Genomic DNA, 17219 nt, shown 5'->3' with positions numbered 1-17219 from the left:
ATCACGATAGCGATCGAACGCGTTAAGCTAGCCGCTTGAAATTCTTCACAGATACTTAGTATTGATGTAGGTCATTGGGGATTTGCAAATGGCCCATATCGGTTCAGATTTTGATATAGCTCCTATATAAACCGATCTCCCGATTTGACTTCTTGAGCTCCTGGAAGCCACAATTTTTGTCCGATTTGGCTGAATCTGGTGTTCTGTTATAACTTCCAACAACTGTGCCAAATACGATCCAAATTGGTCTATCACGTGATATAGCTTCCATATAAACCGATCTCCCGATTTGACTTTTGAACCCCTGGAAGCCGCAATGTTTGCCCGATTTGACTTCTTAAGCCCCTGGAAGCCGCAATGCTTGTCCGAGTTGCCTACAATTTTGCACGTAGATTGCTGTTATGACTTGCAAATAACTGCGTCTAGTATTGTCCAAATTTTGCACAAATTGTTTTTTTTTTGACGTCGTAATATGTCTGAAAGTTTTTATTAAGATCAGGTTAGATTTAAATATAGTTCCCATATATATCTTTCATCCGATTTGACCTATTAAGGCTGTAGAAGCCAAATTTTTGGTCCGATCTTTACCAAATTCGGCATGGATTGGTTTTTGCGCCGTCTTAATATATGTGCAAAATTTCATCAAAATCTAATCAGATTTAGATATAGCTCCCATATATATATTTTATCCGATTTGACCTATTAATGCTGTAGGAGGCAAAATTTTGGTCCGATCTTTACCAAATTCGGCATGGATTAGTTTTTACGCCGTCCTAATATATGTGCAAAATTTCATCAAAATCTGGTCCGATTTAGATATAGCTCCCATATATATCTTTTATCCGATTTGACCTATTAAGGCTGTAGGAGGCAAAATTTTGGTCCGATCTTTACCAAATTCTGCATGGATTGGTTTTTGTGACGTCACAATATATGTGCAAAATTTCATCAAAATCGGATCAGATGTAGATATAACTCCCACATATATCTTTCATCCGATATGGTCTTAAAAGCAGTAGTAGCCACAATTTTGATCCGATTCTTAAAAAATCTAGCACAGAGTTTTTTTTGACGTCGTAATATGTCTGAAAGTTTTTATTAAGATCAGGTTAGATTTAAATATAGTTCCCATATATATCTTTCATCCGATTTGACCTATTAAGGCTGTAGAAGCCAAATTTTTGGTCCGATCTTTACCAAATTCGGCATGGATTGGTTTTTGCGCCGTCCTAATATATGTGCAAAATTTCATCAAAATCTGTTCAGATTTAGATATAGCTCCCATATATATCTTTTATACGATTTGACTTATTAAGGCTGTAGGAGGCAAGATTTTGGTCCGATCTTTACCAAATTCTGCATGGATTGGTTTTTGTGACGTCACAATATATGTGCAAAATTTCATCAAAATCTGGTCCGATTTAGATATAGCTCCCATATATATCTTTTATCCGATTTGACCTATTAAGGCTGTAGGAGGCAAAATTTTGGTCCGATCTTTACCAAATTCTGCATGGATTGGTTTTTGTGACGTCACAATATATGTATAAAATTTCATCAAAATCTGATCAGATTTAGATAAAACTCCCTTATATATCTTTTATCCGATATGGTCTTAAAGACTGTAGTAGCCACAATTTTGATGCGATCTTTACAAAATTTAACATGAGATGTTTTATTTAATGTTTCAATGCCTGTGCAAAATTTCATTAAAATCGGACCAGATTTAGATATATCTTCCATATATATATTTCAGCTGATATGGCTTTTAAGGCTATAGAAACTGCAATTTTGGTCCGATCTATACAAAATTTTGCATGAGATGTTTTATTAATGTTTTTATATAAATCGGCTAAGATTTAGATATAGGTTCCATATATATCTTTCATCCCATATGGCCTTTTAAGGCTGTAGTCGCAACTATTTTGGTTCGAACTTTATGAAATTTTGCGTGAGGTGTTTAACGTCACAGCATATGTGCTAAATTTCATTAAAGGTGGTCTATATTTAGATATATATCGGATATATCTTTCATCCGATATGGCCCTTAAAGACTGTAGTAGCGACCATTTAAGTCCTATCGAAAAAAAAAATCTGACAAGTTTTCATTCAGTTATGCAAAATTAAAGTCTGACTAGATTTCAACATAGGTTTCATATATTGAAAGTAGTAAATATGTTGACTCGGTGCTGTAGGGTATTATAAAGTCGGCTCCGCCCGACTCATCCATACCCTAGAATGATAGATTAATTGGCATAGCTTTATCAAGAGTTTGTTGACCTTTAACGCTTCAAATTAAATTTTTATAAAGGCATATATTTTTAGAAAAAATACCAATACTCACCAAGTAATGAGAATATGACGCGTGCCTTTGCTTCATGTTGCCTTTTTCTATAAATTCTAAATCCCTTCTTAATTTTTCATTAGTTGTCAAGTTTTGATACATCAGAAAATACGGCTATCAATAGAGATGAGGAGGCTAAATTTAATTCTTTTTACACTGTGTGCTGGATTGGCCGTTTGTGCTGCGGTAAGTGTTATCAGTCAATCTATAAGGAGAGAAAAAAAAACATATTTGAGCTTTTGAAATACTTCATTTATGTTTTGTTTTATTAAAAAATCCTAACAGAATTCACCCCTCGACGACAAATTCGATCGTCTTTCGGACAAAATTATTCGAATTGAGCACATGAATCAAGCACTTAGGGATAGAATTGATTCATTGGCAGTCCAGTAAGCATACTATTCCAAAAGAAGGCTTTTCAGCTATTGAAAAAATTAAATTTTTACTGTTTTCAGATTTGAGAGTATAGTAAAGAGGTAAGAATGACTCGAGTTTCTATTTACATTAAAACAAATATGGTTGCCCAAAAATTAATTGCGGATTTTTTTAAAAGAAAGTGAATGCATTTTTAATAAAACTTAGAATGAACTTTATTGAAATATACTTTTTTTCTAAAGCAAGCTAAAAGTAACAGCTGATAACTGACAGAAGAAAGAATGCAATTACAGAGTCACAAGCTGTGAAAAAATTTGTCAACGCCGACTATGTGAAAAATACGCAATTACTTTTTGGGCAACCCAATAAAAGCGTGCTAAGCCGGACCGAATATTATACGTCCTCCACCATGAATCACATTTGTCAAGTTCTTTGCCCGATATCACTTTAAAGGCAAACAAATGATAATGGATAAGAATTGCTATGCTATTGGAGCTATAGCAGGTTATGGACCATTTCGTACCGTACTTGGTTTGGACCATGGTACAAGTCATTGCGCAAAATTTCAGCCAAATCGGATAAGAATTGCGCCCCCTTAGGGGCTCAAGAAATAAAATCATGAGATTGTTTTATATGGGAGCTATATTAGGTAATGAACCGATTTCGATCATAACTAGCACATATATATTGGGGGTTACAGAAGAAGCCGTTCTACAAAATGTCAGCCAAATCGAACTAAAATTACGCCCTCTAGAGGCTCAAGAAATCAAAATCTGAGATCGGTTTATATGGGAGCCATGTCCAGATATACGCCGATTTAGACCGTACTAGGCACAGTTGTAGAAAATAAACAAAAAACACTTCATGCTAAATTTCATCAAAATCGGATAATAATTGCGCCCTCTAGAGGCTCAAGAAGTGAAGATCTGAGATCGGTTTATATAGAAACTATATGAGGTTATGAACCGATTAAGACCATATCTTACATGTATGTTAAAAGTCACAGAAGAAGTCGTTCTACAAAATTTCTGCCAAATTGGATAAGAACTGCGCCCTCTAGAGGTTCAAGAAGTCAAGATCCGAGATTGTTTTATATGGGAGCTTTATCAGGTTTTGATCCGATTTAGATCATACTTGGCATAGTTGTTGAAATTAAATAAAAAGCATTTCGTGCTAAATTTCATCGAAATCGGAAAATAATAATTGCGCCCTCTAGCGGCTTAAGAAATTAAGATCCGAGTAACCGATCTCGGGGAGCTATATCGGATTATGCACCGATTTAGACCATACTTGGCATAGTTGTTGAAAGTAAATAAAAAGTATTTCGTGCTAAATTTCATCGAAATCGGAAAATAATAATTGCTCCCTCTAGAGGTTCGAGAAATAAAGATCCGAGATCGGTTTATATGGGAGCTATATGAGGTTATGAACCGATTTAGACTATACTTGGCATAGTTGTTGAAAGTAAATAAAAAGCACTTCGTGATAAACTTCATCAAAATCGGATAATATTTGCGCCCCCTAGCGGCTCAAGAAGTCAAGATCCGAGATCGATTTATGTGGGAGCTATATAAGGTTATGCACCGATTTAGATCATACTTGGCATAGTTGTTGGAAGTAAACAAAAAACACTTCATGTTAAATTTCATTAAAATCGGTTAAAAATTGCGCCCCCTATAGGCTCAAGAAGTGAACATCTGATATCAGTTTATATGGGCGCTATATCAGGTTTTGAATCGATATAGATCATACTTGGCATAGTTTTTGGAATTAAACAAAAAACACTTCATGTTAAATTTCATCAAAACACCTCATGCTAAATTTCGGATAAATTGAATTATAAATGCCCCCTCTAGAGGCTTAAGGTATCAAAATCCGAGATCGGTTTATATGGGAACTGTATGAGGTTGTTAACCGATTTAGACCATACTTATCATAGTTGTTGGAAATCAAAATAAAACACTTCATGCAAAATTTCGGACAAATCGAAAGCCGTTGAAAAAATTTGTCAACGCCGACTATATGAAAAATCCGCAATTACTTTTTGGGCAACCCAATAATTGCGCCCTCTATAGGGTCATGAAATCAAGATGAACCGATTTAGACCATACTTATCATAGTTGTTGCAAATCAATACAATACACTTCATGCTAAATACCATCAAAACCGCATAATAATTGCGCCCTCTAGAGGCGAAATTTGGCACAAATCTAATTAGAATTGCGCCCTCTAGAGGCTCAAGACATCACTATCTGAGATCGGTTTATATTGGAACTATATGAGGTTATGAACCAATTTAGATTTTTAGTTGTTGGAAATTAAAACAAAACACTTCCTGTCAAATTTTAGCCAAATCGGATAACAATTGCGCCCTCTAGAGGCTAAAGAAGTCAGGATCCGAAATCAGTTTATGTGGGAGCTAGATCAGGTTATGAACCGATTAAGACCCTACATAGCACAGTTATTGAAAGTCATTACAAAACACGTAATGCAAATTTTCAGACAATTCGAATTAGAGTTGCACCCTCTAGAGTCTCAAGAAATCAAGAACCGCGATCGGTTTACATGGCAGCCAAGGTACGTCCCTGGCCAAACCAAAGACAAAATTTCAATAGAATATTCTTTCAAGAGAAAATTTCAATGAAATTGTGTCTAGAGACAAAATTTGGCTAGTGCCCGGGCCCCTCGAATTTATTTTTCTAAAGACAAAATTTCCAAAAAATTTTTGAGATTTTTGACACTTTTTTCAAAACACAAAATTGAAAATTTTTTTAATGACAAAATTTCCTAGAGACATATTTCCAATGAAATTTTCTCTTCAATTTCTAAATTCAATTTTTACCACCATAGGATCGGGGTGTACTAGTCTAGTCATTCCGTTTGTAACACCTCAAAATATTCACCTAAGACCCCATAGAGTATATACAGTGGCAAAGAAAAGTCTGCACCCCTCACCCAAAAAACCAAGTTTTACACTACGAAATTTTTATTCCAAAAAATTTTTCCGCCAAATATCGAAAGAAATCGAAAATTATAGGGTTATACCATATTCTCAATACGTAACTGTCAGTTTACGAAATTGCCATTTACGAAAAGGTATGCAGACTTATCTGTACCACTGTATATTCTTGATCGTTTCGATGTTCTTAATCGATCTAATCATGTCCGTCCGTCGGTCGAAATCACGATAGCGATCGAACGCGTTAAGCTAGCCGCTTGAAATTTTGCACAGATGCTTAATATTGATGTAGGTCGTTGGGGATTGCAAATGGGCTATATCGGTTCAGATTTGGTTAAAGCTCCCACATAACCCGATCTCCCGATTTCACTTCTTTAGCCCTTACAAGCCGCTATTTCTTTCCCATTTGGCTGAAATTTTGCAATTTTTGTCCGATTTGGCTGAATGTGCAGGTGGTGTTCTTTTAAGACTTCCAAATAATTGCGCCAAGTACGGTCTAAATCGGTCAATAACCTGATATAGCTCCCATATAAACTGATTATCCGATTTGACTTCTTGAGCTCTTACAAGCCACAATTTTTGTCCGATTTGGCTGAAATTTTGCTTCTGATGTTCTTTTATGACTTACAAAAACTGTGCCGTGTACGGTCCAAAACGGTCAATAACCTTATATAGCTCCCTTATTGACCATTTTCTCGATTAGAGTTCCACGGCGCCAAGAAGATTCAATTCGTAATTGATTTCGCGGACATTTTTTATATGCAGTACACATATGCCCTACAACTGAGTTTGTTGATATAAATATTAAGTACAATCCAAAGCAGTGGGTTCCCTAGATGCGAACCGGCCAAGCTTAGCTTATTTTTACTTGTCTATTGTAAAAAGATCCCTTATTCCTTCCATGAAACCTGTTAAGCTACTATTCAAACTTCTCTCTCTGTCTATTTCAGAAATTATGCCCAGGAAGCCTTATTAGCTGAATATCAACAATCTGATTGGACTACCATACAGCGACGTCAAGATGGCTCTGTGGATTTCTACCGCAATTGGACCGAATACAAAAATGGTTTTGGTGATGCACCCCATGGCGAATTCTTTGTGGGTCTGCAAAAACTTCATGAACTTACTTCACAAAAACCCCATGAACTTTTGATTGTCTTGAAAGATTGGGATAATGATACACGTTATGCCATCTATGATAAATTTGAAATTGGCAGTGAGCAAGAACAATATTCCCTCAAAGATTTGGGTGAATATCGTGGTAATGCTGGTGATGCTTTGGAATACTACAAGGGCAGTAAATTTTCCACCCTAGATGTGGACAATGATGAAGATGAAAATACCAATTGTGCAAAGCTATTCAAAGGAGGTTGGTGGTTCAAGTCATGTTGCTTAAGGTAATGAGTTGATTTTACAAAAACTATATTTGACATATTTTTATATAAATGTTATGGTTTTCTTTTCAGTGATTTGAATGGCCCTTATTTAACTGAAAATTATAATATTGAAGATGGTGTAACTTGGTATGACTGGAGAGGTTTGAATTACTCTTTGAAATTTGCTGAAATGAAAATTCGTTCCAAGAAAAATTTAAAAAAAAAATCAATAGATGTTCGATAAAAACTGCTGCTAAAGTGAAAATTTTAGCCATGCGCAATAATCCCCAATGTCCTACCAAACTAGATCCTAAATAAAAACCCTAAGACAACTAAATAAGACCCAAACAAGTAAAAAGGCATTAAGTTCGGCCGGGTCGAACTTTGCATACCCACCAGCTCGGGTATATATTCAGACCTTTTATCGGCAGATCAGTCTATACGGCAGCTTTATCTCTGATAAATCCGATCAGAGCCATATTTAAGTCGGATATTAGGAAGCCTTAATCTATTCACTGTTTCAAATTTCAGCGAAATCGGTTAAAAAATAAAGCTTTTATGGGATTCAGACCCTTTATCGGGAGATCGGTCTATATGGCAGCTATATCTAAACATAGTCCGATCTGAACAATATTTGGGTCAGATATTAGTAGGCCTAAAACTACTCCCTGTTTCAAATTTCAGCGAAATCGGTTAAAAAATAAAGCTTTTATGGGATTCAGACCCTTTATCGGGAGATCGGTGTATATGGCAGCTATATCTAAATATAGTCCGATCTGAACCATACTTGATTCAGTTGTCGGGAGGCTTAAAATAACCCACTGTTCAAAATTTCAGCGAAATTGTGCAATAAATAAAGCTTTTATGGGCTTTAGACCCTTTATCGGGAGATCGGTCTATATGGCAGCTATATCTAAATATAGTGGGACCTGAACCATATACGGGTCAGATGTCTAAAACTACTTATTGTTTAAAATTTCAGCAAAATCGGATTAAAAATTAAGTTTTATGGGCATTAGAACCTTTATCGGAAAATTGGTCTATATAGCAGCTATATCCAAATATGGTTCGATTTGGCCCGTTCAAGAACTTAACCGGCGTGCATCAAAAAGACGTATCTGTGCTAAATTTCAGCTCAATGTCTCAAATTTTGAAGCCTGTAGAGTGATTACAACAGACGGACGGACAGACGGATAGAGAAACAGCCGGTTAGACGGACAGTCGGATAGACGAACAGACATAAAGTGAAATAATTCCAAGGGTGAAAATCAAGTGTATTTCAAAATTTGGGACTTACTTCTTAGTTTTGGATCAGAAATTAAACAAGTCCCCGAAATTATGAAACTATTTCCAAAAAATGTTGGTCTTATGTATGTCACTGAGCAATAAGTCCCAAAATGTATTTTTGGGTGTTTATACCACTTTTTTCTTTAGGCGTTATTTCATTTGGGTTTATTTCGAATAGGCAACATTTTTACCGAAATCCATGATCGTGGAAAATCCAAAGCTTGGCACGACTGATGTTATTGCGTTATTATTTATTTTGTAGTGGTGGCAATAGAAATGAATCTAAAAAAAAACATTGTCGGCAATATTGTGGTTTGGGTTTGTGGCTTTGTGGTCTAAATCGATTCATAACCTGATATAGCTTCCATATAAACCGATCTCCCGATTTGACTTCTTGAGCCTCAAGAAGTCAAGTTTCCAGATCGGTTTATATGGCAGCTATATCAGGCTATGGGCCGATTTATACCACACTTTGCACAGTTGTTGAAAGTCATATCGAAAAACATCATGCCAAATTCCAGCGAAATCGGATAGGATTTGCGCCCTCTAAAGGCTCAAGAAGTCAAGACCCCAGATCGGTTTATATGATAGCTATATCAGGTTATTCACCGATTTCATCCATAATCACAGTTGTTTGAAACCATAACAAAACACCTCATGCAAAATTTCAGCCAAATCGGTTAAGAATTACGTACTCTAGTGGCTCAAGAAGTCAAGATTCAAGATCGGTTTATATGGCTGCTATATCAGGTTATGGACCGATTTGAACCATACTTGGCACAAATGTTGGCAAATTTGTTGGAAGTCATTTCAGCCATATCGAATAGGCATTGCGCCCTCTAAAGAAAGTCATTTAAGCCACATCGAATAGGAATTGCGCCCTCTAGAGGCTCAAGAAGTCAAGACGCCAGATCGGTTTACATGACACCTATACAAGGTTATGGACCAATGTCAACCATACTTGGAACAGTAGTTGGAAATCATAATAAAACACCTCCGCTAAGGAAGGGCACAAGTCGGGCGGTGCCGACTGCATAATACCCTACACCTACCCTATAAGTACAATGTGGGAGCTGTATCCAATTCTGAACCAATTTTGGTGGACCTCGGCGAGCAAGAATAGGTTCCAACTGTAATAACTACGGTTGACAAATGACAACATTTGAGCAAATTACCCAAAATCTGACGAACATATATATATATATATGGGAGCTATATCTAATTCTGAACCGATTTCTAGCAAACTTCTCAGATAATGTGGTAGTCGTCGAGGAAAGCGTGGTGCAAAATTTTGGCATGATTGGTCAAACAAGCGGCTCTTTGGGTGAAAATTGGGTGATATACACATATGACAGCTTATATCTAAATCTGGGCCGATTTCTATGAAATTCGCCAGTTATATCGAGAGTCATAAGAAAATCCTTCCTGCCGAATTTCGAGAGAATCGGTTAACAAAAGACCATTTTAATGCAATATTACAGCAAATCGGAAGAACATATATATGGGAGCTATATCTCAATCTGAACCGATTTCTAGCAAACTTCTCAGATGATGTGGTAGTCGTGGAGGAAAGAGTTGTGCAAAATTTTGCCAAGATTTGGCAATAAATGCGCTTGCAGTAGCTCTAGAAGGTAAAATCGGGTGATATATAAACACGAGAGCTATATCTAAATCTGAACCGATTTTTATGAAATTCTCCAGTAATGTCGAGAGTCAAGAGAAAATCATTCCTAACAAATTTCAAGAGAATCGATTAACAAATGACGATTTTATTGCATTATTACTGCAAATCGGACGAACATATATATGGAAGCTATTGGTTGCCCAAAAAGTAATTGCGGATTTTTTAAAACAAAGTAAATGCATTTTTAATAAAACTTAGAATGAACTTTAATCAAATATACTTTTTTTACACTTCCTTTCTAAAGCAAGCTAAAAGTCACAGCTAATAACTGACAGAAGAAAGAATGCAATTACAGAGTCACAAGCTGTGAAAAAATTTGTCAACGCCGACTATATGAAAAATCCGCAATTACTTTTTGGGCAACCCATATATTCAAATTTGAACCGAATCTGAAATTCACCTGTAATATCAAGAATCATAAGAAATTCCTTCCTGCCAAATTTTAAGAGAATCGGTTAATCCATGCCAAAGACGATCGAATGAAAACTGCGACCTGTACTTTGTACACAAATTAACATGGACAGACAGACAGACGCACAGACGGGCAGACAGACAGACGAGACTAAATCGATTCAGAAAGTGATTCTGAGTCGATCGGTATACTTATCAATGGGTCTATCTCTCTTCCTTCTGAGTGTTACAAACAAATGCACCACAGAGGTGGTGTGGGGTATAATTACGCCCTGTAGTGGCTGGGAAGTCAAGATCCAGGATCGGTTTATATGGCAGCTATGTCAAAACATGGACCCATAAGGCTCATTTACGTTCCCAACTGTCCTGTGAAGTATTTGTGCAAAATGTCAAGTGGCTAGCTTTACTCCTTCGAAAGCTAGCGTGCTTTCGGCAGACAGACGGACGCACATGGCTAGATCTACATAAAATGTCATGGCGATCAAGAATATATATACTTTGTGGGGTCTGAGATGAATATTTCGAGGAGTTACAAACAGAATGACGAAATTAGTATACCCCCATCCTATATAAAAAAATGATGTCCTTCAACTAATACCACCAGAATCCATGCTGATGGGTTCCCAAGATTCGGCCCGGCCGAACTTAGCACACTTTTACTTGTTTTTAATTTCTCCCACATTCTTTGCCTAACTAAACTAAAATATATCACAAATGCATTGATGGCAACTCTGTATTATTTGTTAAGACAGAATCCGCTTAATCACTCACTCATCATGAAGCTTTGAATTATTTTAGAAAAAATCATACAGTTCATTTTTGTTCATTACTTGTGAAACATACAACGCGGTCATGAAGCTGTTATCATTGCTTTTTTATATGTCTTGCCTATTTTGTTTGGGAATTTCCGCCAATAAATCATCCAGTGAATACTACGTGAGTGAATAACAAGTAAAAACGTGCTAAGTTCGGCCGGGCCGAATCTTATATACCCTCCACCATGGATCGGATTTGTGGAGTTCTTTTCCCGGCATCTCTTCTTAGGCAAAAAAAAAGATATAGGAAAAGATTTGCTCTGCTATTAGAGCGATATCAAGATATGGTCCGGTTTGGACCACAATTAAATTATATGTTGGAGACCTGTGTAAAATGTCAGCCAATTCGAATAAGAATTGCGCCCTTTGTGGGCTCAAGAAGTAAAATAGAGAGATCGATTTATATGGGAGCTGTATCGGCCTATAGACCAATTCAGACCATAATAAACACACATGTTAATGGTCATGAGAGAATCCGTCGTACAAAATTTCAGGCAAATCCGATAATAATTGCGACCTCTAGAGCCTCAAGAAGTCAAGATTAAGGTGCTCTACATACCCAACCATAATTGAGTACTGTGTAGAGCATGGTTTTGTTGTAAAACAGGGCTTAATAAGTCCCCTAATTTTCTTTAGCACAATAAGAGGTAAGAAAGCTTTACACAATTTCGAAACAATCTAATCACCAATGAGCTTATAGAGGGCGTAATTCTAATGCAATTTAGCACCAAGTGTTTTTGTATGACTTGCAATAACTGTGTCAAGTATGGTTCTCCTGATTCTCCCAATCTCACGAGTGGACTTCTTGAGCCTCTAGAGGACGCAATTGTTAACCGATTTGGCTAAAAATTTTGCACATATCGTTTTGATGTGACATCCAACAGCTGTATCGAGTATGGTCTAAATCAGTTCATAACCTGATATAGCTATTATATAAGCCGATCTCAGAATGAGACTTCATAAGCCTCTAGAGGGCGCAATTCTTATACAATTTGAATGAAATTTTAAAATGTCGTTTTGGTATGGCTAGAGGCCACCGTAGCGCAGGGGTTAGCATGTCCGCCTATGACCCTGAACGCCTGGGTTCGAATCCTGGCGAGACCATCAGAAAAATGTTCAGCGGTGGTTTTCCCCTCCTAATTCTGGCGACATTTGTGAGGTACTATGCCATGTAGAACTTCTCTCTAAAGAGGTGTAGCACTGCGGTACGCCGTTCCGACTCGACTATAAAAAGGAGGACCCTTATCATTGAGCTTAAAACTTGAATTGGACTGCACTCATTGATATGTGAGAAGTTTGCCCCTGTTCCTTAGTGGAATGTTCATGGACAAAATTTGCATTTTGTTTTGGTATGCTTTCCAACAATTGTGCAAAGTGTGGTTTGAATCGGTTTATAACCTGATGTAGCTGCCATTTAAACCGATCTGGAATCTTGAGTTCTTGAGCCACCAGAGGGCTTAATTATTATCCCATTTGGCTGAAAGATCGCACGATGTGTTTTGTTATGACTTCTAATAACTGTGCCAAATATGGTTGAAATCGGTCCATAACCTGATATAGCTGCCATTTAAACCGATCTGGGATCTTGACTTCTTGAGCCACCAGAGGGCGTAATTATTAACCGATTTGGCTGAAATTTTGCATGAGGTGTTTTGGTGTTATTTCCAACAACTGTGTAAAATATGGTTCAAATCGATCCATAACCAGATATAGCTGCCAGTTAAACCGATCTGGGATCTTGAGTAAGAACTCAAGATCCCTCCAGAGGACGTAATTATTACCTTGTCTGTTGAAATCATGCTACAGTATTTAAAAATAGAGATATTGAGCTGAAATTTTGCACAGTTCATTTTTTTTGTCCATAAGCAGGTTAAGTTCAAAGATGGGCTATATCGGACTATATCTTGATATAGCCCCCATATAGAGCGATCCTCCGATTTAGGGTCTTAGGTCCATAAAAGCCACATTTATTATCCGATTTTGATGAAATTCGGGACAGTGAGTTGTGTTAGGCCCTTCGACATCTTTCGTCAATTTGGCTCAGATCGGTTCAGATTTGGATATAGCTGCCATATAGACCGATCTCTCGATTTAAGGTTTTGGGCCCATAAAGTCGCATTTATTATCCGATTTTGCTGAAATCTTAAACAGTGAGTTGTGTTAGGCCCTACGACATTTTCCTTCAATTTGGCCCAGATCGGTTCAGATTTGGTATATCTGCCATATAGACCGATCTCTCGATTTAATATTTTGGGCCCACAAAAGCCACATTTATTATCCGATTTTGCTGAAATTTAGGACAGTGAGTTGTGTTAGGCCCTTTGACATCCTTCTTCAATTTGGCCGAGATTGGATCAGATTTGGATATAGCTGCCATATAGACCAATCTCTCGATTTAAGGTTTTGGGCCCATAAAAGCCACATTTATAATCCGATTTTGCTAAAATTCGGGACAGTGGGTTGTGTTAAGCCTTTCGTCTTCATTCTTCAATTTGGCACAGATCGGTCCAGATTTGCATATAGCTGCCATATAGACCGATCTCTCGATTTAAGGTTTTGGGCCCATAAAAGGCGCATTTATTATCTGATGTCCCCGAAATTTGAGACAGTGAGTAAAATTAAGCCACTCGACATACTTCTGCAATATGGGACAGATCGATTTAGATTTGGATATAGCTGCCTTATAGGCCGATCTCTCGATTTAATATTTTGGGCCTATAAAAGCCACATTTATTATGCGATTTTGCTGAAATTTTAAACAGTGAGTTCTGTTAGGCCCCTCGACATCCTCCGTTAGTTTGGCCCAGATCGGTCCAGATTTGGATATAGCTGTCATGTAGACCGATATCTCGATTTAAGGTGATGGACCCATAAAATGCGCATTTATTGTCGGATTTCGCCGAGATTTGGGACGGTGAGTTGCGTTAGGCTCTTCGACGTCCTTTGTCAATTTGGCCAAATTTGGTCCAGATTTGGATATAGCTGTCATATAGACCGATCTCTCGATTTAAAGTCTTGGTCCCATAAAAGACGCATTTATAATCCGATTTCACTGAAATTTGACACAGTGACTTATGTTAGGCTCTTCGGTTTATTTTTAGATATAGCTATATTTGTTATACACAATTGAACAATGACTTGTACTTATTAGTATTTGGTCCAAATCGGAACATATTTCGATATAACTACTATGGGACATAAGGTATGCAATTGTCACCGAATTTTGAAGAAAGGTGATTGACATATATACCCGAGTTGGTGGGTATCCAAAGTTCGGTCCGGCCGAACTTAACGCCTTTTTACTTGTTGTTTTATAACAAAATCCTATTTTTAACTCAGAATCCCGACGAAGATCCCCATCACCTGATCCTTTGGGAAAACAATTTTAACAAAATTAATACACTTTTAACAGAAACAGAAAAACTGAATAACAACTTTTTGGATATAAACAAAAAGTAAGTGAAAACATGGGTAATTCTTTCCATAAAATAAATAATCTCAAATACCTTTATGAAATTTTACAGAATGGAAGCCATGAATAGAAGGTAGAAAAATGTTCAATATTTTGCTAATCCTGATGTTGTTCTATACCTTATTCTTATTCTTTAATTTCAGAATTGAGGATATCTGGAAAAAGTATGTATGACCCCACAACATTTTTGAATAAGGACTAATAGACCTTAGTAATACAAAATTTTATTATATTTTCTCTTCTTTTCATTTCAAGATTAGAGGAAGTAAGTCAAAAGTAAGTCATATATCTACATCTTTATTCACAAAACTTAAGGTATATTTGAAATAGGTTTATTCGAAATATTTCCTTTATAGAACTGTCAAATAAACCAATGTTAAGGCTGTATAAAGTTTTGTGAATAAGGCCTTTAGTTTTTATATACTCCTCAACTTTTATTTCGTCTTATTTGTTTTTGCTATTTAGACAGGATGAACAAACTACACAATTACAAACTTTGAAGCCAACTACAAAGGAAGTGATTAAACCTAGCTGTCAAGCTGCTGCTGCTAAAGAAAAGTACAGAACTCTACGTCTTCATTATAACCAACTTCTTTTTTTAAAACTCCCAAAACACATCCCTTTTACAGACAGAATGTTACCGCAAACTCTCAATGGACTACCATTTTGAGGCGTCAAGATGGCTCTGTCGATTTCTATCGTAATTGGACGGACTACAAGAAAGGCTTTGGAAATTCACCAAATGGTGAATTTTTCATAGGTTTGGAAAAATTGCATGAATTGACTAATAGTGGATCTACGCAGGAGCTAACAATCATTTTGAGAGACTGGGATAATGAAGAACGTTATGCAAATTTTGATAATTTTAAAATTGGCAATGAATCTGAAAAGTACAAAATTGAATCCTTGGGCAAATATACTGGTAATGCTGAGGATGCCATGACTTTCCATTTGGGAAAACCTTTTAGCACACAAGATCGGAATAATGGTGAAGCCAATTCTACTCATTGTGCTCAGACATGGCGTGGAGCATGGTGGTTCAACAATTGTTTTCACAGGTTGGGCGGGGAATTTTGTAATGACAATTGTGAACTTCATAATTCTTTGTTTTTGTTTTTCATTTTAGCCATTTATTTGGACCATATCGCCAGGAGAAGGATAAAAAGAGCAAAGGCATTAATTGGATGCAATGGAAGGGCTTTGAATATTCCCTGAAGTTTGCCGAAATGAAGATACGTGCTAAGACAGATAAAACAGAAAGTAAATCTTAGAACGCAAAATTTGGAACAGTGAAGTAATCTGGAAATTATATTGGGTTGCCCAGAAAGTAATTGCGGATTTTTTAAAAGAAAGTAAATGCATTTTTAATAAAACTTAGAATGAACTTTTATCAAATATACTTTTTTTAAACTTTTTTTCTAAAGCAACCTAAAAGTAACAGCTGATAACTGACAGAAGAAAGAATGCAATTACAGAGTCACAAGCTGTGAAAAAATTTGTCAACGCCGACTATATGAAAAATCCGCAATTACTTTTTGGGCAACCCAATAATTATACTAGCTGACCCTGACCCGCTCTGCTGCGCCTTCTTTTACTTTATATGGAACAAAAATTTCCTTGGAATATTTATTTTCGACAATTAAAGAGCATTTAGTGAAATACCATGCTACGAAAATAGTATATCGCTTGACTTACAGTCTGAATCCCATATCTCTATTGGTCTACGAATTTAAGTATGGATGTAAGGTGTACTCCATTCTTTAAATACATAATTTCAGCCCGATATTCTCATGATATCTGATTAAGGGGTGTTTTCGGGGGTGAGATGGTCCCCCAGATACTTGGCCCTGAAAAAATATCAGCATCGTGCTCTTCTTTCAAATATCATTTATTTAAACCCCATATTGTCATTGGTTTAGGAGAGTTTACACGATGAGGAGTCCCCCAATCACATGGCCCCAAAATTGGTTATCAAATTCGTTTTCTAATCTCAAATACCTTTCATTTGAGCCACATATTGGCATGATTGAAAAAATTTTTCCCTTTGGGGGTGTTTTGGGAAAGGGGTGATGCCCTAAATATATGGTCCTACATTTAGATATCAAATTCGTATTCTACTCCCAAATACCTTTATTTAAGCCCCATATTGCGATGGTCACTAAAAAATTGCTGTTTGTGGGGTATTTTGGGAAAGGGGTACACCCCCAGGAAATTGGTCCTGAAAATGGGTATCAATTCTTGCTCTACCCCCCAATACCTTGTATTTAGGCTCCACATTGACATGGTCGGTAAATATGCCCGATTTAGGGGTGTTTTGGGGATTAGGGTGGTCCCCCAAACATTAAGCCCGGAAAATATATCAGCAACGTGTTCTATTCTCATATATCTATATATCATTAATTTGAACCCCATATTGCCATTGGACTCAAAATTGGATATCAAATTCGTTTTCTAATCTCATTTAAACTCTTTATTGCTGAAGTCAGCAAATATGTC

At 36.7% G+C, this 17219-nt stretch overlaps 2 protein-coding genes across 2 annotated transcripts; both read left to right on the top strand.

Annotated features, from left to right (window-relative positions):
- Nucleotides 1-2432: 2432 nt before the first annotated feature.
- Nucleotides 2433-7298, top strand: LOC106086028 (fibrinogen C domain-containing protein 1-A). Its single transcript, XM_013250532.2, has 5 exons — nucleotides 2433-2530; nucleotides 2630-2733; nucleotides 2800-2820; nucleotides 6629-7075; nucleotides 7145-7298. Exons 1-5 carry the CDS (start codon nucleotides 2471-2473, stop codon nucleotides 7296-7298), a joined length of 786 nt encoding a protein of 261 aa, XP_013105986.2. The 5' UTR covers nucleotides 2433-2470.
- Nucleotides 7299-11250: 3952 nt separating this feature from the next.
- Nucleotides 11251-16122, top strand: LOC106086030 (ryncolin-4). The gene is made up of 8 exons (XM_059367519.1): nucleotides 11251-11372; nucleotides 14591-14706; nucleotides 14776-14796; nucleotides 14867-14887; nucleotides 14979-14999; nucleotides 15189-15281; nucleotides 15353-15781; nucleotides 15850-16122. The coding sequence occupies exons 1-8, from the start codon at nucleotides 11289-11291 to the stop codon at nucleotides 15992-15994; spliced, it is 930 nt and encodes a 309-aa protein (XP_059223502.1). The 5' UTR covers nucleotides 11251-11288; the 3' UTR covers nucleotides 15995-16122.
- Nucleotides 16123-17219: the final 1097 nt, after the last annotated feature.

Source organism: Stomoxys calcitrans, chromosome 4 (assembly GCF_963082655.1).
Source record: "Stomoxys calcitrans chromosome 4, idStoCalc2.1, whole genome shotgun sequence".
Taxonomy (NCBI): domain Eukaryota; kingdom Metazoa; phylum Arthropoda; class Insecta; order Diptera; family Muscidae; genus Stomoxys; species Stomoxys calcitrans.
This window is presented reverse-complemented; position numbering and strand designations above follow the sequence as displayed.